General features: G+C 42.0%; 1 protein-coding gene across 2 annotated transcripts in view; it reads right to left on the bottom strand.

Moving 5' to 3' along the window:
- Window positions 1-27,653, bottom strand: part of MGAT4B (alpha-1,3-mannosyl-glycoprotein 4-beta-N-acetylglucosaminyltransferase B) — a 444,527-nt gene that overhangs the window by 91,629 nt on the left and 325,245 nt on the right. For both annotated transcript variants that reach the window (XM_044281108.1, XM_044281109.1), the window contains exon 9: window positions 3,549-3,679. In XM_044281108.1, coding sequence (XP_044137043.1) covers window positions 3,549-3,679 — 131 coding nt within the window. The remainder of the gene's footprint in view (window positions 1-3,548; window positions 3,680-27,653) is intronic.

The raw sequence follows: 27,653 nt of genomic DNA on the forward strand, positions 1-27,653 counted from the left end.
GAAGTGGCAGATGTGGTTTAACACTGGCCAATGTAAGGTTATGCACATGGGAAGGAATAATACAAATCACCCGTACATACTAAATGGTAAAACACTGGGTAACACTGACATGGAAAAGGACCTAGGAATTTTAGTGAACAGCAAACTAAACTGTAAAAAACTGTCAGGCAGCTTCTGCCAGGCCAATAGGATAATGGGTTGCATCAAAAGGGGCGGCATAGATGCCCGTGATGAGAACATAGTCCTACCACTTTACATATCGCTAGTCAGACCACATATGCAGTACTGTGTACAGTTCTGAGCTCCTGTGAACAAAGCAGACATAGCAGAGCTGGAGAGGGTCCAAAGGAGGGCAACTAAAGTAATAACTGGAATGGGGGGACTACAGTACCCTGAAAGATTATCAACATTAGGGTCATTCACTTTAGAAAAAAGACAACTAAAGGGAGATCTAATAACTATGTATAAATACATGAGGGGTCATTACAGAGATCTCTCCCATCATCTATTTATCCCCAGGACTGTGACTGTGACGAGGGGACATCCTCTGCGTCTAGAGGAAAGAAGGTTTGTACACAAACATAGAAGAGGATTCTTTACGGTAAGAGCAGTGAGACTATGGAACTCTCTGCCTGAGGAGGTGGTGATGGTGAGTACAATAAAGGAATTCAAGAGGGGCCTGGATGTATTTCTCGAGTGTAATAATATTACATGCTATATCTACTAGAGAGGGGTCGTTGATCCAGGGAGTTATTCTGATTGCCTGATAGGAGTCGGGAAGGAATTTTTTCCCCTTAAGTGGGGAAAATTGGCTTCTACCTCAAGTCTTTTTTTGCCTTCCTTTGGATCAACTTGCAGGATAACAGGCCGAACTGGATGGACAAATTTATTTTTTTCGGCCTTATATACTATGTTACTATAGGGAAGTGTTATCAGTGATTGATAGCATTCTCTGTGTAAGTGTGTATACATAGATAGCTGTCAGTCAGTGATAAATGTACACAGAGGAGGTGATATCAGTGATTGATAGCATTCTTTGTGTAAGTGTGTATACATAGATAGCTGTCAGTCAGCGATAGTTGTACTTGGAGGAGGTGTTATCAGTGATTGATAGCATTCCCTGTGTAGATGTGCATACATAGATAGCTGTCAGTCACAGATAGTTGTACACCGGGGAAGTGTTATCAGTGATTGATAGCATTCTCTGTGTAAATGTATATACATATATAGCTGTCAGTCACTAATAGTTGTACTTGGAGGAGGTGTTATCAGTGATTGATAGCATTCTCTGTATAAGTGTGTATACATAGATAGCCATCAGTCACTGATAGTTGTATACGGGGAGGTGTTATCAGTGATTGATAACATTCTCTGTATATGTGTGTATACATAGACAGCTGTCAGTCACAGATAGATGTACACAGGGAAGGTGTTATCAGTGATTGATAGCATTCTCTGTGTAAGTGTGTATAGATAGATAGCTATCAGTCACTGATAGTTGTACAAAGGGGAGATGTTATCAGTTATTGATAGCATTCTCTGTGCAAGTGTGTATACATAGATAGCTATCAGTCACTGATAGTTGTACACAGAGGAGGTGTTATCAGTGATTGATATCGTTCTCTGTGTAAGTGTGCATACAGAAATTGCTGTCAGTTACTGATAGTTGTACATGGGAGAAGTCCTAAGTACATATATATATATATATATATATATATATATATACACACATACACTATATACACACACAGTATGTGAAAGTGATATATTGGCTTAAGCAGCTATTTAAATTCCCCATGCTATTATGTTTACTTGGTGGCAATTCGGTTGTAACATCTGGCAGGATTGACAGGCATGCAGCCAGCAATATAGAATTGGACATGGTTCATAAATAAATTATTTATTTCATGTATGTTTCTACATCTTCCTCCAGTAGTTCTACAGCAGGCAGCATAATTAGAAAACACAAAAACAAAGATAGAAAAAATTCAAGTATTTCTGTATTCTCATCTACAAAAATACAGCAACATTATCCACCCCTTCGGATAAAATGTCACCACAGACAGCCAGTGCATTGACACTATTAATAAATCTTGCTATACATATCACACATTTATCACTAAGTGCCAGGGATGCAAGTAACTGCATGTCACAAAAAACAGGTGTAGAAAAATCACCATGTGGTGAGCGCGGTGACGGCATCGCAAGTCCTTTTGCAGGTCCTGCAGAAAGAAGAGGATACTGGCAGCGCCATAAAGTGGATGAGAATCTGTCTTAAGAATGCTATTATTTTTTTTGTTATAACCACGTTATAATGGAAAATAATAAAGTGAAGTTCACGTCCCCATTGACTTTAATGGGGTCCGGGGTCAAGTTTGGGTCCCAACCCTGAACTTTGACCTGAAGTTCGGCCAAACCCAAATTTCCACGGGTTCGCTCATCCCTAGTGGAGAGTGGCTAACACTGCACTCCACCATAAAAACATCAGTCCTTCCTCCATACCATGTACAGTGTAAGCCCTCACGGGCAGGGCCCTCTCTTCTTTTGTACCAGTTTGTAACTCATCTTGTTCATGCTTAGTGCAATTGTCTGTATTACGTATGTGCATACCTTAACATATGTACAGTGCCATGGAATGAATGGCACTTTAATAAATAATAATACTAACAGCCAAACATGGTGCTGGTAGTGGTCAGCTATGTTAATGAGTTTCACTCCAGATTTATCATTGAGACTTTTATTAAAAGTTGCAATCTCACTCCAGTAGCATGGTGAAGTATTAAAACTAGAGTAGCTTTTCTAGACAAAAGTGTTAAGTTTAAGAATAAGACAAATTTATCCCCAAAAAAAAACTGGTGACGTTTGAGAAATGTGGCATAAAGTAGGCCAATGCAAACTCAGATTAATCCCCCCCAAAAAAGTTGTGGAGTGTCAAAATGAAAGTTGTGAATACAATCCCATTGAGATGCTGTGCCAAACCTGAAAAACCCTCCAATGTAGCCAAATCCAAACAATACTACAATGAAGACTGGGACACCATTCCTCCACCACAATGTAGAAGATTCCAGTGCAAGTCTTCACAAACATTTGACTGTAGTTGTGACTGTCAAGGGTGGCACAACCAGTTAGTAGGTTTAGGAAGGCAATTACTTTTTCACATGGGTAATATAGGTTCTGAATTAATCATTATCTTCAATAAATGGAATGATTGTTTAAAAACTGTATTTTGTGCTTACCAGTGTTGTCTCTAACGTATCTTAAAATTAGTTGGATGATTGGAAACACTTTAATGTGACACATTGGCAAAAAATTTAGATGAAATTGAGTGAGGGGCAAATATATTTTCACAGCACTACAGGGAGACATTTTTGTTATTTTAACACAAATCCAGTTAATCCAGACAAGTTCATGATAGGGAAATATCTTTTATATATTTCTGTAAAACACAGCTCCACATTATTTTCACATACCATGGTGATGTATTATGTATGACCCCTCCAAAGAGGTGATTCTTACAAGCACCACACTGGCAATCTTGCATTACTTACAGCATCCTTCTCTGGATTGCACACTTTCACCCACAGGATGTGGTCCAGCAGCCAGTCGATAGGCTTGTCTTTGTAAAACATGAGGATAAACTCGACAATCAGGCTGAGGTCCAGAGACTTGAAGAGCTTTCCTGAACGGAATGAAAGAAAATGGTGTTTACTCAGATTTCTTTTCAACGCGCTTCATAAATATACTTTCAAAATATCACATTTGAAATCAGATGGAGGTGACGTTTTGGTGAAGCTTTCTGAGCAGATTGTTGTTTAAGGCTTAATAACAGCAATCAAACGAAAGAGATGGAGAGCGATCGATCGGGATACAAACATACAGTGTGTGTAATTCTAGACATTCATAGTTGGCAAACAAAAGCAGGAAGAAGCATGTATTCTGAATGTTATTGACTGAATATATGGTAAAAGCAAAACCAAATCCAAACAATATTGTGTGAAAACTTTACCGCTTGCCAGCTGCCCACTGACTTTAAACATGCGGAGGTCCGCAGCTGCACCCTTATTGTCAAAGGGGGGAATTTATGCCAAATTTATCAAATGTCACATGTTGTCTGAGAAATGTATCTTATCCTTAAAGGGGTTTTCCAGGATATTAATATTGATGAGCTATCCTCAGGATAGGTCATCAATATCAGATTTTCAGAGGTCCGACACCCGGACCCCTGCCGATCAGCTGGTTGAAGAGAAGGCCACCCTCTGTTTACCTGCTCGACATTGCAGCAGTGACCAGTGTAATTACAAGCAGCCCCATTTACTTCAATTGGATGGCTCGTTTCTATTCAAGTGAATAGGAACGAGTCGTGACATAGATGTAAATGGGATGGCTGCTTGTACTTACACCTGTCACCGCTGCGATGTCAACGGCGAGAAGGTAAATAATAAAGGGAAGGCAGCGCTCGCACAAAGCACAGCCCTCTATCCAACCAGCTGACGCACAGCATCCCCGCCGATCTGATATCCTGGGATACATCATCAATATTAAAATCCCAGAAAAAAAAACTAAATTGCATCTGTCAGGAAATTAGATACAAATAATTGACATATTAACTGTTACAGATATTCAAATTGGCCACGGACACTGATTGATGGAGAAAAGATATTTTTTGGAGTGTACTTTCAAAGACACACAAGATTGTTCATTGTTAAATTTTATTGCTATGGGAGTTATGATGGAAACAGTGGAGTGCAGGCAGCTCAGATGTCTCCACAACTCTGCCTACTCCTGGACAGAGTATTTTTTATATTTTTTTCACTTTATTAAATACTCATCACATAAAATAAAATTAGAGAAAAAAAAAAAAAAAAAAACACATCTGTCAGCAGACTTGTACCTATGAAACTGGCTGACCTGTTAGGCTGGGTTCACACATGCAAGATTTCCGTGCGGGTGCAATGCGTGAGGTGAACGCATTGCACCCGCACTGAATCCGGACCTATTCATTACTATGGGGCTGTGCAGATGAGAGGTGATTTTCACGCATCAATTGATCGAGTAGCTGCGGGTCTCCTGTTCTTTCTTCAGGACCTGTCATAGATGACATCACTAAGCTCATCACATGATCCATCACCATGTTGACGGACCATGTGATGAGCTCAGTGACGTCATCACAGGTCCTTTGACAGGTCCTGAAGAAAGAACAGGAGACCGGCAGCTACGCGATCAATTGGAGGAGGTGAGTTAATTCTTTTTTTATTTTTTAACCCTCAATTGAACTTCTACTAAGCATTCTGTATTAAAGAATGCTATTATTTTCCATTATAACCATGTTATAAGGGAAAATAATAACATCTACACAACCTTGAACCCAAACCTGAACTTCAGTGAAGAAATTCGGGTCTGGGTACCACTTTCAGTTTTTTATCATGCGCGTGCAAAACGCATTGCACCTGCACGATAAAAACTGAAAAACGGAACGCAATCGCAGTCAAAACTGACTGCAATTGCGTACCTACTCGCGCGAGTTTGCCGCAATGCACCTGGGACGCATCCGGAGCCAAAAAGTGACGCTCGTGTGAACCCAGGCTTAGTTGTGCACTTGGCAGCTGAAGACATCTGTGTTGGTCTCATCTTCATATGTATCTGCACTGCTGAGAAAAAATATTTTTTTCAATATCTACAAATGAGGCTCTTGGAGCAACGGGGGTGTTTCCATTACACCTAGAAGCTCTGCTCTCTCTGCAACTGCTCCTAGAGGCTCATTTGCATATAGTAAAACATCATTTTTCTAGGCAGTGCAGGCACATATGAACATGGGACCAACACAGATGTATTCAGCTGCCAAGCGCACATGTAACAGGCCAGCCAGTTTTTATAGGTACAAATCTGCCGACAAATGCCCTTTAAGCCACTTTTGTCTAGAAAGCTACTCCAGGTATTCTTCTCCACCCTCCTGCTGGATAGAGACTGCAACTTTTTTGTGAATAAAAAAAAAAAAGTCTCAGTGATAAATCTGGAGGTCATAACACCCATATTCCTAACCATAAAAAAAAAACATTTTTTAATTTGTGAGGCACAAAAAGTCATAAAAGTCCAATTTTACAACTTTTTGAAGCCAGAATTCTGGAGTGAAGTCATGATAAATATATATATATATTTTTTTTTATACAGTACAGACCAAAAGTTTGGACACACCTTCTGATTCAAAAATGTTTCTTTATTTTCATGACTGAAAATTGTAGATTCACACTGAAGGCATCAAAACTATGAATTAACACATGTGGAATTATACACTACGTGCAGAATTATTAGGCAAATGAGTATTTTGACCACATCATCCTCTTTATGCATGTTGTCTTACTCCAAGCTGTATAGGCTCGAAAGCCTACTACCAATTAAGCATATTAGGTGATGTGCATCTCTGTAATGAGAAGGGGTGTGGTCTAATGACATCAACACCCTATATCAGGTGTGCATAATTATTAGGCAACTTCCTTTCCTTTGGCAAAATGGGTCAAAAGAAGGACTTGACAGGCTCAGAAAAGTCAAAAATAGTGAGATATCTTGCAGAGGGATGCAGCCCTCTTAAAATTGCAAAGCTTCTGAAGCGTGATCATCGAACAATCAAGCGTTTCATTCAAAATAGTCAACAGGGTCGCAAGAAGCGTGAGGAAAAACCAAGGCGCTAAATAACTGCCCATGAACTGAGAAAAGTCAAGTGTGCAGCTGCCAAGATGCCACTTGCCACCAGTTTGGCCATATTTCAGAGCTGCAACATCACTGGAGTGCCCAAAAGCACAAGGTGTGCAATACTCAGAGACATGGCCAAGGTAAGAAAGGCTGAAAGACGACCACCACTGAACAAGACACACAAGCTGAAACGTCAAGACTGGGCCAAGAAATATCTCAAGACTGATTTTTCTAAGGTTTTATGGACTGATGAAATGAGAGTGAGTCTTGATGGGCCAGATGGCTGGATTGGTAAAGGGCAGAGAGCTCCAGTCCGACTCAGACGCCAGCAAGGTGGAGGTGGAGTACTGGTTTGGGCTGGTATCATCAAAGATGAGCTTGTGGGGCCTTTTTGGGTTGAGGATGGAGTCAAGCTCAACTCCCAGTCCTACTGCCAGTTTCTGGAAGACACCTTCTTCAAGCAGTGGTACAGGAAGAAGTCTGCAAGGTAAGAAAAACATGATTTTCATGCAGGACAATGCTCCATCACACGCGTCCAAGTACTCCACAACGTGGCTGGCAAGAAAGGGTATAAAAGAAGAAAATCTAATGACATGGCCTCCTTGTTCACCTGATCTGAACCCCATTGAGAACCTGTGGTCCATCATCAAATGTGAGATTTACAAGGAGGGAAAACAGTCCACCTCTCTGAACAGTGTCTGGGAGGCTGTGGTTGCTGCTGCACGCAATGTTGATGGTGAACAGATCAAAACACTGACAGAATCCATGGATGGCAGGCTTTTGAGTGTCCTTGCAAAGAAAGGTGCCTATATTGGTCACTGATTTGTTTTTGTTTTGTTTTTGAATGTCAGAAATGTATATTTGTGAATGTTGAGATGTTATATTGGTTTCACTGGTAAAAATAAATAATTGAAATGGGTATATATTAGTTTTTTGTTAAGTTGCCTAATAATTATGTACAGTAATAGTCACCTGCACACACAGATATCCCCCTAAAATAGCTAAAACTAAAAACAAACTAAAAACTACTTCCAAAAATATTCAGCTTTGATATTAATGAGTTTTTTGGGTTCATTGAGAACATGGTTGTTGTTCAATAATAAAATTAATCCTCAAAAATACAACTTGCCTAATAATTCTGCACTCCCTGTATACATAACAAAAAAGTGTGAAACAACTGAAAATATGTCATATTCTAGGTTCTTCAAAGTAGCCACCTTTTGCTTTGATTACTGCTTTGCACACTCTTGGCATTCTTTTGATGAGCTTCAAGAGGTAGTCACTTGAAATAGTTTTCACTTCATAGGTGTGCCCTGTCAGGTTTATTAAGTGGGATTTCTTGCCTTATAAATGGGGTTGGGACCATCAGTTGCGTGGTGGAGAAGATACACAGCTGATAGTCCTACTGAATAGACTGTTAGAATTTGTATTATGGCAAGAAAAAAGCAGCTAAGTAAAGAAAAACGAGTGGCCATCATTACTTTAAGAAAAATTGTCAGTCCGAAAAATTGGGAAAACTTTGAAAGTGTCCCCAAGTGCAGTCACAAAAACCATCAAGCGCTACAAAGAAACTGGCTCACATGCGGATCACCCCAGGAAAGGAAGAGCAAGAGTCACCTCTGCTGTGGAGGATAAGTTCATCCGAGTCACCAGCCTCAGAAATCGCAGGTTAACAGCAGCTCAGATTAGGTCAATGCCACACAGAGTTCTAGCAGCAGACACATCTCTAGAACAACTGTTGAGAGGAGACTGTGTGAATCAGGCCTTCATGGTAGAATATCTGCTAGGAAACCACTGCTAAGGACAGGCGACAAGCAGTAGAGACTTGTTTGGGCTAAATAACACAAGGAATGGACATTAGACCAGTGGAAATCTGTGCTTTGGTCTGATGAGTCCAAATTTGAGATCTTTGGTTCCAACCAGAAAAGGTGAACGAATGGACTCTACATGCCTGGTTCCCACCGTGAAGCATGGAGGAGGAGGTGTGATGGTGTGGCGGTGCTTTGCTGGTGACACCGTTAGGGATTTATTCAAAATTGAAGGCATACTGAACCAGCATGGCTACCACAGCATCTTGCAGCGGCATGCTATTCCATCCGGTTTGCGTTTAGTTGGACCATCATTTATTTTTCAACAGGACAATGACCCCAAACACACCTCCAGGCTGTGTAAGGGCTATTTGACCATGAAGGAGAGTGATGGGGTGCTGTGCCAGATGACCTGGCCTTCACAGTCACCGGACCTGAACCCAATCGAGATGGTTTGGGGTGAGTTGGACTGCAGAGTGAAGGCAAAAGGGCCAACAACTGCTAAGCATCTCTGGGAACTCCTTCAAGACTGCTGGAAGACCATTTCAGGTGACTACCTCTTGAAGCTCATCAAGAGAATGCCAAGAGTGTGAAAAGCAGTAATCAAAGCAAAAGGTGGCTACTTTGAAGAACCTAGAATATGACATATTTTCAGATGTTTCACACTTTTTTGTTATGTATATAATTCCACATGTGTTAATTCATAGTTTTGATGCCTTCAGTGTGAATCTACAACTTTCATAGTCATGAAAATAAAGAAAACTCTTTGAATGAGAAGGTGTGTCCATACTTTTGGTCTGTACTATATATATATATATATATATATATATATATACACACACACACACACACACACACACATACAAACACAGGCTGCTCAATGATGTTTGCACAAAGGTCAAACATCTGCAGACTTCATAATACTAGGGAGGTAAGCATAATATTGCCAGTGCTTTATTGCAGAGCCTCCTTGGCCATCAATCAGCTGGAGTGGCAGCTCACAAATGATATGACCGTGATGAAGAGTCTTGCGAATAGACACTTTAAATTTGGAAAGAGATAACTGACCAATAAATGCTGAGAAAGAGACAAAAAATGACTTAAAATTCTAATCATTTATAATTTATTATTACAGCCTTTAGGAAGAGATGCATACAGAGCCTCCCCTGTGTTTATGGTCTTACTACCCTGCCTTATCTGCTAGCAACCTGCTCACTCTCTGATGATAGTGAGATGACTCTGATAATTCTGTTCCAGTCTACATAGCTATAGCTGACAGGTGAACTACTGTAGGGATATGGCTATTGTGTGTCCTCTACCAGTCAGTGCGAAAACTATATAAAATTCCAAGATTTTTATATTAATAGTCACATAAAAACTATATACCAAAAATGTAAAAGAAACATATAATTAGAATATGTAATCAATGTACAACTCAGGGTATGACCACGCGGCGCAGTTGTGAATGCAGACCGAATGACCAATCCAGTTCTCTTTAGTTTAAAGGGGTTGTCCAGGCTTTTACTATTGATGACCTATCCTCAGGATAGGTCATCAATATAAAAACTGGCGGGGTCTGACACCTGCCCCCCCCCCCCCTCGCCGTTCAGCTGTATGAGGAGATGGCACACGCAGTACGCACGTGACGTCTCCCGTCTCTGTTCCTGCTCACGGCTGCCGTCTATGGCAAAGCAGCAGCGAACAGAAAGAGAGAAGGGAGACGGCACTGAGGACAGGTCATCAATAGTAAAGCCTGGACCTCCTCTTTAACAGGAGCCCACATTGCGACCTGTACCGCTGCACCGTACTTAACCTCAGTGCGGCCACATTGCAATTGCATCTTGTGCTTGTACCCTAAAACTGAATGGGAGGAAGAGGGCCCTTACACATTACCCTTCAGCAATGTAATTTATCAAATTATCACATGTCATGCAGTCTCTGACCCGAAGGCCATTACCATGCAGAATAGCGATACCGTAATATTTCCGGAATTATTTTATCATTTGTTTGACAGTGGATTCATAAATCTCAGTTTTACATTATCATTATTTTACAACATTTCGGTACACTGGCGGCAGTAAAGACCTTACACAGATCTTTTTGCTACTGAGTAATGCTAATAATATGGAATGTGATATGCTATCATTGGTGAAAAATAGAGAAGTTGTCACTACGGACAGATAAAACAGTATAATTTGTGAGCATGGTGAATCTCATGAATGCCTGATCAAAACGAAAGACAGCTGCAGAGGTAAACTGAGGCTAAACTAAAAAAGTGACATAGACATCATATATTAAAGCACCCACCATTCGAAAAGTGCATACAAAAAAATATTAATACTCTTTACTATACAGTAAACCCTGTACATCAAAATGAGAGGAATCTGTCACAAGGACTGAATACTATAATATATGGTTGTTTCAATATAAATATGATAGTGGCTGCATTTCATTACTAGACAACCAACCCGAAGTGCTGTCCATAGGCCAGAAAGTAGGCACTGCACGTAAACAAAATGGCCCACAAGTAACTGACAATAAATGTCAGGGACCAAATGTGACCAAAAGGGTGATCCCAGAGGCGGGGCCCACATCTATCGGACATGTATGGGATATCCTGTGAGTATGCCATAACTGTTTAAGGTGGGAATGCCCCTTTATATGGAACCAAATGCCTTAGTGAACCAACTAGGTTAATCAAAAATGCTAAAAGAAGATTTTCTGGCTGTATAGTGTAGCATAGACTATTAAAAAATAACGTAAAGGCTCTTGTGAATGCCTTGTATATACCTGTTTTAGCTCACGTGCCATTTATGGATTGTCTGCCATGTTGATTCCTTTTCCCCCACTGATATGTTTCTCATAATGAAGCCTACATTTCCATTAATGTCTTTGCAGAGACATAGAGGACAGAGTATAATCACACTGCACATTTTTTACTCATTTTACATGCATAAAAAGTGTCAAAAAACACATATTAACACCCTCTCATTAACCTGAGTAGGAGCGTGTAAAAAAGAAGCAGCATGCTCAATCTTAGGGCAGAATCAGCGCAGATTTTCCCATTCAAATTAACGGGAAGCAGAAAAACATGCACCATTTGTGATGTGCACATACGCGTGTTTTTCCACACATTTTTTTCACATGTAAACAAGCCAAAAGATGCGCCAAAAATGCTTGTGGGAAAAGTACTATAGGATTTAATAAAGTTTTGAATACGTTTTAAAAAGGGAGAGTGGGCAATTCTGGATATGTTTACTAAAAACGGGTCAACTTTATTTTAGACATTCGCTCATCTGAAAGGGGCCTAACTCACACAGTACAGCAATGTCTTAGTGCATCCTATGTGATTTAGCTACTGCGGATCTGCTCTGCCTTTTGCTTGTATTACATTTCTCTTTGTCAGCTCTTACCAGAAGGAGGCAGAGGTGAGCAATGTGACACTGTATCTAATAGAATACACTGGAGACTCTGCACACAGCACACACAGATAGAGACAGTCAATGTAAGTCATGGGATTTTATAAATCTCTGTCAGTAATCACTGTATGGACCAGGCAATGTTCTTACAAACATTTGTTCCCTATCATTGCTGCGTGTGAACATGCCCATTAATCAGCTGCCAAATGAGCATATGTTCCTTTGATGGCGATTGCTGTTATGCAGTGAGTATGGACCCACAGTGTCACTTGAACAGTTTTAGGCTTGGGGCTCTCTCCCAAGGGCTTTATCCAAGTTGCTCCCTAGTATCCACCCTTTAACCCCTTAACAGAGATCTGGACTTTGCCGCAGGGGAACCACTAGGCCGCTACTTCTCAGGATAGGCTCGGTTTAAGTGACTCCTGATCCACGGGGGTCAAGAGACACTGATGAGCAACACCGAGAGATCAGGAAAAACCATAGTCAGTGATAGGCTGAGATCAGGGCAGGCAGAGTACATGCGATCTGATAAAACAGTCCGAGGTTAGGGAAGGCAGCTCAAAGTCAACACAGAGATGAGGCTGAAATCAAGACATCTAACGAAGGGTTAAAATCCAGGAAACAGGCAAAAGATGGTACACAGACAAACTAATAAGAAAAGTGCACCTTTGTGGAAACCAACAATCTGGTATTTACTGCTCAGGCACCTTCCCACAGGGGAATGTCCCTTAAATACCCTAAGGTGGTCAGTCATAGGCTGGTGAATGCTCGTGCATGCCGTACAAGCACAGTGAGGGAAGCCCAGCTGGCAAGAAGTAGGCTGCAGCCTGCAGTGAGGGCCAGAGCTACATCAGCAGCCGGGCCCGCAGGCTTGAAAATCATGTACCAGGGAATGTTCTGCCTATAAAAAATAAACTGAATGGACGATTGAATGCCATCAGTGATTTAAATGAACCTTAAAACAAGCACCAACTCTCGGCTGTACTGTCAATTGGCACTCGTTATATGCAGGAAACTGGTACGTGTAACAGGACATTTAGCTATTACATCTTCACTAGCATACTACGCATGGGGAGGACATACAGGGAAACATGGAGAGGGGAAGTGTCTGACAGATGCCCCTGAACAACTTGATAAATTATGTAGTCTTGTAGTTCACAGGAAGTCAGTCACACAGGAAAGACGGACCTCCTGTCTACACAAGAGAGCAAGTTCTGCACTAACAGACGCTGCCAATAATGGAAAGGTTCAAAATGTCTGGCTGCAACTGAGCTGGGATAAAATAAAAGACACGGCTGGAATACTGCTGGTTACTTAGAAGTTTTATACCCAAAATAATTTGTTGGAGTGCTTCTTTAATGGGGTACATTACAAATTGCCCATGCTTGTTATACTGACATTCTCAGCACATATTGTACACTGTATAGGACATGTTACTCTTATAAGGGTAATGCTAAACTATCATTTTATTCATATATTCATTCATATATTATTTTATGGGAAATTATAAGTTTACTAAAAAAAAAAAAAAAAGAAGCATGCCAGGAGAGCTGACAGGTCGGCTATAATATTTTACACTGGTGTTTTGGCTTTCCGTTTGTGAGATTCGTTCAGGGCTCTCACAAGCGGTTCAAAACGGATCCGTTTTTTGCCCTAATGCATTCTGAATGGAAAAGGATCCGCTTAGAATGCACCAGTTTGCCTCCGTTCTGTCTCCATTCCGCTTTGGAGGCGGACACCAAAACGCTGCTTACAGTGTTTTGGTGTCCGCCTGACGATGCGGAGGCAAATGGATCCGTCCTGACACACAATGTTATGACACAATAGAAAACTGATCCGTCCCCCATTGACTTTCAATGGTGTTCAAGGTGGATCTTTTTTGGGCTATGTTACAGATAATACAAACGGATCCGTTCGGATGCAGATGGTTGTATTATCTGAATGAATCAGTCTGTGCAGATCCATGACGGATCCGCACCAAACGCGAGTATGAAAGTAGCCTAATTGGTTTAATAGCCATTTCAAACTTACAACATATTACTTGTTTAATGTAGTCTTTCTATACCACCAGGGATCTCCCCTAATCATTATGGAAACTGCACATAGGATGTAAGCAAACCATCTTAACCCCTTAATGATATGTTTTCATGTACACACTTATTACAGAGTAACTACTGACATAACCTATCACCAGTCAGAAAACTATATATTTCATTCCCAAGGTTAACTACTGCAAAGGGAAGTCAACAAATCTGCATTACGGAATGTAATTCAATCGCGCAGAATATCTCCACGGTGAAATCTGTAACACGTATTGCTGTGCCATAAATTGCACACCACACCTAAACAATAGATTAATCTGAAAAGGCAAAAAAATTATTCTGACCCACTTCTGATAATATGTTTTCGCGGAGCGGAATAAAACATTATTCACATTATTATTATCCTCCGTCAAGAAAAAAACCTGTAACAAAACCCAGACTTGTATTACTGGGGGTCTCCGGGGACTTGGTATACTATGCATATCAATGTGGTTTCCGCACTGTAATATCACAGATGAAAAAAGACCTCTCGAACCTTTACTTCTCATTCCACGCACATGAACACAGAAAAAAGTTACTTAATGAAAAGCGCAGTGTGATTAATGATGGAAAGTAGCAGGTCAACTAAACAGACAGCACTTTGTAGTAAATTTCTCAATATGTGGGTGGCAAGAAGCCAGCAGCAACTCATTATCTCAGCAAAATATTTTTTTTTTAATGAGCCTGGAACCAGAAATGCTTTGTACACGCTTTCCTTGTGAGGCTAGCACAAGACGCACACATTTATCAGCTATTCACCTTTTCTAGACGCTTGTCAAGGTCGTCAGGTAATTTTTTTTATCTGTCTTAGAACTAAAATAAGCCTTAAATGATTATCTGTAAAATCTAATAAAATGCAGATAACACATGGAAAGACATGAGACACAAGACGTTATTACGTATTCTGAGACGGCAATGACACCTGCCTGCACTTTTCAAGCAGTCCTGGGATATATTAATTGCATCCAAGACAATCCGCAGGAGGGGATCACAGAAGGCCCAGGGTCCCACATGGCCTCACAGCTAACAGATTGTGTTATAGAACAAGACAAGGCATCTGCTAAAAGACTTCGGTCTCATATCGGCCTCTTATCCCAATGCCCCGGTGGGTTGTAGTGGCCAGAGTGTCTTAATTACACAAATCAGAAGGCAAGAATAACCTATCCGGCCACCTGTCCCCGTCTGGTCACTGACAGAATGTCTCTTCCCACTTACTTTTAAGATACAAGTAAAAAACTTATGACTGGTAAACCCTATGAAGATAGCGATGAGGATATTAGCGGGAACAATTTTGAAGCTTTAATGTGTACTTTTTAAGGACTTTGACCAAAATTATCATGGTACGCCATTGTTTTTCCAATAAATAGTTCCCATTTCCAAGGATATTACTGTAATGCTCTATTCACAACATGCTTTTGGCCCACCTCAGGCGTTTACGTACCAAAAATATATATACAAACCTAGGCCCTGTTCACACAGTGGATTTTGCAAAAGCACAATCTGCAGTGTATCCCACAGCAGGCCCCCCCCCTATATTTCTGTTGCAGTCTTTGAGTGTGAAGGCCATACACGTTGTTTAGCCCCAATAAAAACATTGATTATTAAAGAGGACCTTTCATGGTTATTATTTATTCTAGAAAAATACCTTTCCTTGCAGGGGGCTGATGCTGACACCCTGCCTGTTTTTTCAATGGGCGTCTCCTCCTCCCTGGCTGTAGCGTGGGCCATTCATGGGAGAAGGAGACGCCCATTGAGAAACCCTGGCATCTCCTCCTCCCTGTACCAAAGCTTAGTACTAATATACTGAGCGGAAGAACTTAAAAAAATAAAAATAGGCAGATTGGCAGCATCAGCCCCGCCGCCCCCCCCCCCCCCCCCCTCCTCCAAGCAAGCAAGGAAAGGTATTTATCTAGAATAAATAAAAACCATGAAAGGTCCTCTTTAAAGACACACATAAAAGTTTACTTAGTAGATGAGTTTCTTATCTGCTAGATCTGCCCCAATAACTGTATGTGTTATTATTGTGACGTGGAAACAACTCAGTCACAAAGAGGTAGACCATACAAACTCAGCAGGGCTCCCGAGTGCTGAAGTGCATGGTGCCTTGTACACAATCTATCAGGGCTGATGCCCAAAGAGAGCTACCTACTGGAATACATAATGCCTACTGTGAAACCCGGTAAAGGGCTGTTTTTCAGGGTTTGGGCTGAGAAGGGAACTGGGAGAGCCCCTTCACATATGGCCAGTGATACGTCTCAATTTCCCTCTGCAGAAATGCCAGAGGAGAACTGAACTCCCAGAACTAATCCCATAGCTTTTTATGGGATTGTTCATAATCATCCGGCACATCAGTTGTGATGCAGGATATCAAATAACACCCAACAGAAAAATGCTGTATGCTGGGTTTTCCTTTCTAAAAGGTATCAATCTATGGACGCTGTGCCGGGGCTCTAAATACACATATATCAGATGTGTCTGACTCTCTACAAAAACAAGTGTCCAGAAACAACTAACATATGTGGCTAGCCTGAATGCTCCAGCATACAAAGACACTTTAGACAACCGTGGCTTCCAATTTCGTGACTGTAGAGCACTGAAGAATTTTCCAGTACTCAGTAAAGGATAATACAGAGCATACAGAACAGATACAACTTAGCAGTTAATTTGCATTATTTTGTGCTTGATTTCAATTACTTACATAACTAGTACAGCAGTAAACACTTCATAAAGCAATGATACTTGGCACATAAAGGTCTTCAAAGCTGCCACTTGGCCCTCAATAATATCTGTGGCTGTAAACTGCCTAGAAGCCAAAAGCTGAAAATGACAAAGAGAAATAACTAAAAAGTTACTCCTCACTTAATAAGCAAATACACCCTATAAAAATCTGGCATGCACAGAATTACCCCATTAAAGGGGTTGTGTCACAAAACATATTCAACATGTTTCAAACCAGCACCTGGATCTGAATACTTTTGTTATTGCATGTAATTAAAATTTTTGTATAGCCAGTTAGCTATTCAATAAAATGTATTCGTATAGCGCCGCCTGCTGTTTGGGCTATTTCTTGTTTATTGTCCGTCTCACTGAGGTTTATTGCACGTGCTAGGTTTAAATCTTCAACTGTCACCAGCCATATGTTCTGTTACAAGCTGTGGCATTTACAGGGAGAGCTGCAGAAGAAATAACACGCCCCCCGAGAAAGGACATGCCCCCTGAACTGCCAGCCTGATGGTAATCTAGCAGAGCAACTGGAGCAATGATTGGGGAGATCTCTGGATCCATGTGAGGTACAAGGCTGGTTGGTTCTAGCTTTGTTGGAAGGGTATTGTCGTGTACTATGCGATGTCTGATTTTCATTTTTTACATCAATCATGGCATAATCCCTTTTAACAAGAATTTGTAATGACGACTTTGGCTACATGATGATATTCAATACCACTGCAGTGGTAGGTTTGTAATGGGACGCACAATGTGTTAATATTTCAGTTGACAAAAAAAGACATAAGATGGCCATGAAATGGCAAAAATTAAATAAAAATAACCTACAGATTCCCCGGCGCTGATGTTACGACTGTGTTCGGTTTCTGCTGTGCTCCACTTGCTAGTTCTGTTTAGACACAGCATGAAATGGTTAGGAATGGCACTAGAGATGAGCGAATTTCAAGTTGTGAAATTCGTTCACGCTTCGTTTACTGGTAAAAGGTGAATTGCGTTATGGATTCCGTTACCAAGAACCATAACGCAATTATATGACGGGATGCATAACGGAATGCCTTTAGAGGTATTCCGTTATTCATTCCTTCATAATAGAAGTCTATGGGCTGCGTAACGGAGCCATCCTGTTTCTGTTATGCAGGAGAGGACTCCCCTGCATAACAGAAATGGGACAGATCCGTTTTGCAGCCCATAGACTTCTATTATGAAGGAATAAATAACGGAATACCTCTAAAGACATTTCGGTATGCATTTAGTCATAGAATTGCGTTATGGTCCGTAACGGAATCCATAACGCAATTAACCTTTTACCAGTAAACGAAGCGTGAACGAATTCAGTGACTGGCTGTACGGCATTTCCAACCATTTCCTGCCATGTTTAGAGAGAAGCAGGAATCGGATTGCAGTGCTAACCCACGCACCATCGGCACAGCAACAGGGGATTAGGGAGATGAGTTTTTTTTTTTTTTTATCATTTCACGGCCATCTTTTTTTTCTACTGGAATAACCTTTTATGGTGAAAGAATCAGAGTCGTAAAGTAAGTATAGGGGTGCAACATCTTCAGCCACAATCTACTACATAAGAAAGAGCACTGCAAATGGTAAATAACGGTTGGAGCATCCCTGGGGCATATTTTCTGTCAAGCTGCAATACACCTCTATTTGAGTTACCACAAAAATTACAGTTGACTACTATTGCACAATTGACAGCCGCTTTCCAATAGTAGTTACTGAGGAATGAAGCGCAGCTTAGACTACTTTCACACTGCGTTTTGGTTTCCGTTTGTGAGATCCGTTCAGGGCTATCACAAGCGGTCCAAAACGGATTAGTTTTGCCCTAATGCATTCTGAATGGAAAAGGATCCACATCAGTTTGCCTCAGTTCTGTCTCCATTCCGCTTTGGAGGCGGACACCAAAACGCTGCCTGCAGTGTTTTGGTGTCCGTCTGACAACGCGGAGGCAAACGGATCCATCCTGACACACAATGTCAGGATGGACAATGGGGACAGATCTGTTTTTTATGACACAATAGAAATAATAAATGGTGTTCAAGACGGATCCGTTTTGGCTATGTTACAGATAATACAAACGGATCCGTTCTGAACGGATGCATGCGGTTGTATTATCTGAACAGAAGCGTTTATGCAGATCCATGACGGATCAGCACCAAACGCGAGTGTGAAAGTAGCCTTAGGGTACTTTCACACTAGCGTTTTTCTTTTCCGGCATTCAGTTCCGTCCTAGGGGCTCAATACTGGAAAAAAACTTATCCTAATGCATTCTGAATGGAGAGCATTCCGTTCAGGTGCATCAGTTCAGTCCCTCTTACGTTTTTTGGCTGGAGAAAATACCGCAGCATGCTGCTGTTTTCTCTCCGGCCAAAAACACTTGCTGAAATGGCATTAATTTCCATTGATCCCAAGTGTTCCGGCAAAACGGAACCATTCTTCCGGCCTGCGCACGCGCAGACCTTTAAATCTGTGGAAAAAATAAATACTGGATCCGTTTTTACAGATGACACCCGAGAGACGGATCCGGTATTTCAATGCATTAGTCAGACGGATCTGGATCTGTCTGAAAAATGCCATCCATTTGCGTCCGGATTGCCGGATCCGATGGGCAGCTCCGGCGACAGAACTGCCTGCAGGAATCCTCTGCCGCAAGTCTGAAAGTACCCTTAGAACAAAGAAAGATGTGCCATTTGGACACTTAAAGGCTACAAACACCTAAATTTTTTTAAATATTGCATTGTACTCAGTTTGAACTCAAAATATTTTTTTCAATTGGTCTTTATTAAAAGTGATGAACCATTTTCCCTGCACAGATCTGAGTTTATCTACTAGCAGGATCTGTATTTTCTCTCTGCTCTGTCAGGCTTCTTATCTCTGACACTCACTCCAGCTCAGTTCTTATCTTACTGATAAGAATGCGGCTTAAATAAGTGTTTATAACCTTTTAGTAATTTAGAGATAAGGGTTATTAGATTAGGCACAATGTGAAAGTACCATTCACACAGCTAGAAAAACAGTTAACGCTTTGTGACAAAAGGGCTCAATATTTTTAATAAAGACAAATTGAAAACATGATTTTTAGCCCAAAATGAGAAAATGCAATCATAAAAAGAATTGTCCCTGAAGGTGTACATTTTTTTTTACAATGGAAATCAATGGTGAACAGATGCCACTGTATGGCATCCATCTGATGCATCCTTTAATGTATACTTTTTTTGTATGAACCCAGCCTAAGTGTTTACAATACTACGGGAACTCTAAGGTTAGTAGTAGAGATGAGCGAATTTCTCAAAAGTTCAATTAGGCTGATTTGCCGAATTTCAATTTTTTTTTTTTGCTTCGGGACGAATTACTTCGTCATGAAGCGTATTTTTTTGTAAGTAGCGGGTGCAATGACAGGGAGCTGCGATAGCGCCGCCTCAGTCACTGTACCCCTCAGATATCGCGTTCATACAAGATTTCGGCATCGGAGTGTAAAATTAACAACGTATTACCTTCATTTGCTCGCGACGGGCCGGCCACCGCCATCTTGCTTGAAGATCTCGGCCGAAATCCTGTGCGGCCGAAATCCTGTGCGGCGTCATCATGCCGACTGTATGACATCATCATGCTGGCTGGCATGATAATGTAATCTCGCGCCACACAGGATTTCGGCTGAGATCTGGAGGTTGGCGGCCCGTCGCAAGCAAATGGAGGAGGTAAGTTAGAATTTTTTAGTTTTTTATACTATTTCAGGTTAAATTGATTCGCTGACACTAAGAACAAGGAAATTCGGCTTCTAGGCGAATCAAATTTATCCTGATATTCGGATTGAATTCCACTTTCTAGGATTCGATTCGCTCATCTCTAGTTAGTAGGCCAATACTGAAAGAGGACCCGACACTACTCCTGACATGTGTAATAGTACTATTACTAGTAGGTACTAGTCGGAACCAAAGCAGAGTTCAGTGTCAAGTTTGAAAGTGATTTTCCACTTTAAAAAATCAACTACTGAAGTTATTCAACAGTCACGAGCGACTTCATTAACAACTATATTCCGCTCATCCGAGACGGATCTCCGTACAGTATTAATCCAAAGTTTTGAATGAAGCGACTACGGATGTAGTGCAAGGAAGCCTCCTAGATCCCATAACCTGCACAAGTGGAACATGGCACAATAGACTGACCACACTTTATATACTGTAGATACTGTAGTTTAATAGTATAGATCAGTGATGGCAAACCTTTTAGAGACCGGGTGCCCAAACTGCAGCCGAAACCTACTTATTTATTACAAAGTGCCAACACAGTAATTTAACCTGAATAATAATATAGCATATCTTCCATGTACTTCATTTATTTAGCTATAATAGCCTGCCTCCATTCTATGCGCTGCCTGTGCCGTTCATGGTGCACCCTGTGCTGATGAAGAAAAGTCTAAGGCATATTGGTACACCATATACTTTTTACAGGGTGCGGGTGCCCACAGAGAGGGCTATGAGTGCCACCTCTGGCACTCGTGCCATAGGTTCGCCACCACTGGTATAGATGCATCAGGTGGCTGAGATAACTTGTATTTATGTATCATCAAACTGTATCATCTTAATCAGGGACCTGCCCTATTGAAGTCACTGCAGGGATCTACAAAATCATCTTGAAGCGTCTTGCTGTTGTCTGCCACAACATGAGACGGCAATATTTGAATGTTGTTATATAGTGCGCCCCCCGAATGAATTTTACTGGTGGGCCCTAGGCACCCCTGTCTGATACTGAAAAAAACATTGTAATATATCTTATCATAGAAAAATGCCTTATTCTAAAATTATCAGTTGCTTTCTCCAATCTATTTTTCTACAAAAACTTTTTTTAAAATAAAATTTGTAATAAAACCATTTTGTTAAAATCAAGATGGGTATCTGTTCACTGATGAATTAGTGTCATGCCTTCAGCAATATTTCTTATATTGCATATGTATTATACTTTGTTGTGTTCCAGGTGTAATTGCTCCATCTAGTTGTCTGTTCAATCACTTTAGTTAGCTAGCATACAATCCCCTGTATGATCTTGGGGGCCACTGTATCTGTCACATGACTTGGTGAGATCATCAAGTGAGCTCATGTAGGAGCCATGTTTTTCTCTCAGTAACTGCTGAACTAGCATCTAAAGTAATCCTCTTCATCCAAGCCTACAGTACCATCTCTGGTATGTCCAGGTTACCATCTAGCATTTTATGTTTATATGTTAATAAATATTGTTGTATTTTGTTGTTATTGTCTACTCCAAGGTCATTAGTTAGACACCATGCTTGTCACTGATAGGTCAGCAACCTACTTGTGCAAATGTCTATGGCTACTCATCTTTCCTCTTATTGCAGTGTTGTATTACATGCACATGTTCATGTCTGGATACGCCTGTGTTTTAGTGTGTTGCTACATGCTGGTGTACTATAGTAAGCACATTAGGGGCACATTTATTAAGACCGGCGTTTTAGATGCTGGTCCTAATAAAGGCCCATGGCTGGCAGTGGATAAGCCAGAGTTATGAAAAGGCACAGGCCTCTCCATAACTTTGGCGCATCCAGCACCAGTTCTAAATATAAGACAGCTTCCGAGCTTATATGTAGACCATTTTCTATGCCTAAAACAGGGCCGGCCCACGGGGAAAAGTCACAGATATTTAGGTGTATTTCAAATAAATAAACGACCCTCATTATTTTTATTTTTCTTAGTTTCACCTATGCCTGCAATAAAAGTTGAAGTTGGGAGAAGCGGACTTCCGGTTCCGGCACTGGGATGCATGCAGCAGAGTGAGGGAGCTCCGGCCACCGCTCGTCTAAAATATCGCCTCCTTCCCTCCATACTGACGGGGGAGGCTAGTTGATCGGCGCCCAGAACCCCTATTTGATCGTAAGGACCGGTACATGGAGCGGTACCTCTTAAGAAGTTGCGGGCAGAAAGTGATAACAACGGGCAGAGCGGGAAGACCACTGCGCAATATGACGGACGCGTGCACTTCTTCCCCAGTGGAGATGCCGGAGATGCAAGAAGGGGATGAGTCATCTCTGCTGACTTCTAATACAGCTAAACAAAACAAGGAATGCAACAGCTCACTGCAAACCAAATAAAGTACAAAATTGCATCATAATATCAAGTGCTGAACTAATAAGTTAGAGATATTTGGAAAATCGTTTTGTACAAAATTATTTGAGCCCGTCTGCCGACCGTCAAGGCAATCTCTAGTTAGACGGGTTCCTAACACTAAATATATCTGTTATGTGCCATAGCAGCTATCATACAATTCAGAAAGTGCAGGTTCCACTTACATGCTGGATCCGCCTGAATTTCCATCATTTTTGGTGCCAAAATGGCCTCCACTATATCCAGGGAAAGCAGTCACCAGCATGCACGCCGGGCCCACTCCACACCACCCCCGGCGCCACATGGTCACCAAGGACTGCAATGAGAGTCCACACACTATCTCTCTCCTGGTGCCATGTGGCTTCAGTGAGTGATGGGGAGTGGGCCAGGCTACATACTAACACTAATTAAAATCAACCTGTGGGACAAACGAGCTGGTCAGGAGTGCACGACTAAAGAGGCAGCCACACCTCCAGCACAAACTGCAGAGAAAAAAGGGGGTCAGTAAGCACATCCCAAAGCGCAGGGGCACGTTGCTATGGCTGAGAACAAGACTGTTAAACAAAACAAGGAATGCAACAGCTCACTGCAAACCAAATAAAGTACAAAATTGCATCATAATATCAAGTGCTGAACTAATAAGTTAGAGATATTTGGCAAATCGTTTTGTACAAAATTATTTGAGCCCGTCTGCCGACCGTCAAGGCAATCTCTAGTTAGACGGGTTCCTAACACTAAATATATCTGTTATGTGCCAGAGCAGCTATCATACAATTCAGAAAGTGCAGGTTCCACTTACATCCTGGATCCGCCTGAATTTCCATCATTTTTGGTGCCAAAATGGCCTCCACTATATCCAGGGAAAGCAGTCACCAGCATGCACGCCGGGCCCACTCCACACCACCCCCGGCGCCACATGGTCACCAAGGACTGCAATGAGAGTCCACACACTATCTCTCTCCTGGTGCCATGTGGCTTCAGTGAGTGATGGGGAGTGGGCCAGGCTACATACTAACACTAATTAAAATCAACCTGTGGGACAAACGAGCTGGTCAGGAGTGCACGACTAAAGAGGCAGCCACACCTCCAGCACAAACTGCAGAGAAAAAAGGGGGTCAGTCAGCACATCCCAAAGCGCAGGGGCACGTTGCTATGGCTGAGAACAAGACTGTTAAACAAAACAAGGAATGCAACAGCTCACTGCAAACCAAATAAAGTACAAAATTGCATCATAATATCAAATGCTGAACTAATAAGTTAGAGATATTTGGCAAATCGTTTTGTACAAAATTATTTGAGCCCGTCTGCCGACCGTCAAGGCAATCTCTAGTTAGACGGGTTCCTAACACTAAATATATCTGTTATGTGCCATAGCAGCTATCATACAATTCAGAAAGTGCAGGTTCCACTTACATGCTGGATCCGCCTGAATTTCCATCATTTTTGGTGCCAAAATGGCCTCCACTATATCCAGGGAAAGCAGTCAACAGCATGCACGCCGGGCCCACTCCACACCACCCCCGGCGCCACATGGTCACCAAGGACTGCAATGAGAGTCCACACACTATCTCTCTCCTGGTGCCATGTGGCTTCAGTGAGTGATGGGGAGTGGGCCAGGCTACATACTAACACTAATTAAAATCAACCTGTGGGACAAACAAGCTGGTCTTCTAATACAGCAGCACCCCTCTCCGTGGACTATAAAACTATCGACAACAAGACATTAGCCATAGAGGTGGCTACTCACCTTGCCCCAGACATTAGAGACACGCTGGCCAAGACCTTATCAGCGTCCCTTCAGCAAATACAGGAAGCTATTGCACAGCATGATAATAAGCTGGAAGAGTTGGAGCAGAGAACCTTGTCTCTAGAGGCAGATAATGCAAAATCTGCTCGTACTATAAATGATCTCACCAAGCAAAATATGGTGCTGTTGGACCGAGTGGAAGATTTAGAGAACCGGTCCAGACGGAACAATTTGCGTCTTTTGGGGCTACCTGAATCTATTAAATCACAGTCTCTGAAGGGCCTATGTGAATTTGACCTTCCTAGGGCACTGGGACTGGAGGGCTGCCACAAAGTGGAAAGGGCACATCGGATTGGGCCCCAGACAGAACAACACCCGAACGGTTCTCAAAACTCAAATAACACATCATTGAGGCCTCGTCAGGTGATTGTGAAATTCCTGGACTATTGCGACAAGGAGGCCATCCTGAGAGCATTCAGGACCAGGAAGAGCCCACTTAAAATCATGGGTCACGCGGTTCTTATATTTGCCGATTATTCAACAGCTGTGGCTAAAAAGAGGAGAGAATTCAGCCAAGTATGCTCTTTGCTTTATAAAAGGCAAATAAAATTCCAACTCATGTACCCGGCAAAACTTCGTGTTACGCACGCGGATGGATCCACTATAATATTCCATGAACCGTCAGCGGCGGAAGAAATGATAGACTCTCTGCAAAGACGTCACATTGAGAGGGATGCGGAACGGAGAAGTAGAGGAGAATCGCCACATCAAAGATGGTCAGAGGGGGAGCGACGCAGAATGGAAACCAGCCAAGAGGGTGCAGTTAGAAGTCAAGGCCGCGGACATCAGCGGTCCCCTGGAAGAGGTGACCCGATGAACTCGAGGCGTTGACCGCATGATAACCTAGAGGAGGCTTGAGAGGACTTTGATATCCTTTTGTATGTTAAGGAGTGTGCTACAGAGTTAAAGCAGCGAGTTTATAGCCGTGGTGGGCGTGGACACCTTGATATACTACGGGAAATGGGGTGGACAATGATTCATGTCTCCTGTTCAAGGGGAAGTTTTATGTTACATATTTCCTGCTGGGAGATATTATTTTTTGTATGTTTCTGTTAGATAACATCGCAAGTAAATGGGGTAGGGAGGAAATGGGGCCTAACAAGGGCGTTCAGTGAGGCGGGCCGTGGCCGTAACCCAGAAAAAAGGAAGTTCCATTATCTTACGTTGATTCAGTTGGTTGCTGCTCTAACTGAAGGGGCAACTTTTTGGGGGAGGGGAAACAGTTGGGGTCCATTTGAAGGGATAGTAGGGGATACTACTACTACCTTCTCTTTATTTGGTATTTTATATTCTCTGGATGTCCTGAGGGGATTAGGTTACGGTTAGTATTCTGAAAACAAACCAATATGAAAATTATTTCTTGGAACATTAAGGGTTTGAGAGCGCCACAAAAGAGGTGGATGATCCTCAGACACCTTAAAAAGCTGAAACCAGATGTTGTTCTTTTGCAGGAGACCCACCTGAAGGAAGGAGATTTTGATAGAATGAGGAAACTGTGGGTAGGGACAGTGATAGGAGCTCCATCACAGGATAGAAAGGCAGGGGTGCTAATTCTGATTAGTAAAAACTTGAATAGTTCAGTTGTACAACAATCAGCGGATCCCATGGGCAGATGGGCACAAGTGCTCTTACAGGTTCAGGATTCTCAGTATAGTATATATAATATATATGGCCCAAACTCGAATAATGGAGCCTTTTTCCGAGACATGGAGGCGACCCTCCTGGGGTTTTCATGCCTGAATGAAATTGTGGGGGGGGACTTCAATTCTGTAGTTAGAGGGCTAGAAGACAGGAGAAGGGCAGGAGATAGAGTAGGGATAGACGGACCTCAGGACCGTGTACTACAGCCTTTATTGAGTGGAGTGGGACTGGATGACCCTTGGCGCAAGCTATACCCTGATGATAGAAGTTATACCTTTTATTCTAATTCACAGTCTTCTTGGTCCCGTATCGATTATATTTTTCTGTCTCATTCTTTGATGCACAGGGTGGAGGGCGCTGAGATTGGGGACATTGTTATCTCCGATCACGCAACAGTATCCCTATCACTAATAGATACTTACCCAAGAGGGCCAGATTACATTTGGCGTTTCCCCTCCAACTTGTGCGCGAAGGAAGAGTTTGTAGAGAAACTGGGAATTTGGTGGGAAGAATATAAGTCGGACAAGGAGGTGCATATGTCTGAACCAAGCCTGTTTTGGAATGCGTCAAAGGTGGTCATGCGTGGAAAAATCATGGGGTATGTTAATGGAATAAAAAAAAAAGGCTCGTCATTTATTCAATTTAGCGAGTCAAAAAGTCAGAGATGCTTACCTTAACTTCACGACTGATCCTTCTGACGACAATAAAAAGAGGTGGGTTACGGAAAGGCAAACGTTTGAGAAATGTGTAGGTGACTTGGAGTCTTTGAGACGCTCGGAGATGGAAGCTAAGTTTTTCAGGCATGGGAATAAATCAGGAAAACTGCTGGCGAATTTGGCTAAGGGAATGAGACCCCCTCAATATATCGCATGCCTGAAAAACTCGGAGGGTGGGGTGGTACACGACCCCACGGAAATTAATAATATTGTGGGAAAATATTATGAGGCCCTGTATAGAGATGGGGGACAATGTGACCTGACTGATACTCTCTTGGACGAGATTGACTTACCTAAGCTGACGGCTGAACAACTCCAAATGTTAAATGCAGAAATCTCGGAACAAGAGATGCAGGGAGCCATTAAAAGACTGGGGAACTTGAAAGCGCCAGGCCCGGATGGGTTCACTGGAGAGTACTTTAAGGCACTAATATCCCAGATTTCACCGGTCTTATTAGAGGTCTTTAATGGAGTCCTCAAGGGGAATATGCCTTTAGTTAGGGATAACATGTCATACATCAAACTACTATCCAAACCAGGAAAGGATCCCCTATTGCCTGGGTCATACAGACCGATATCGCTGATCAATGTCGACGCAAAGCTAATGGCCAAAATTGTAGCAGATCGCTTGGCCAGCCTGCTACCTGG

Source organism: Bufo gargarizans, chromosome 2 (assembly GCF_014858855.1).
Source record: "Bufo gargarizans isolate SCDJY-AF-19 chromosome 2, ASM1485885v1, whole genome shotgun sequence".
Lineage (NCBI taxonomy): Eukaryota > Metazoa > Chordata > Amphibia > Anura > Bufonidae > Bufo > Bufo gargarizans.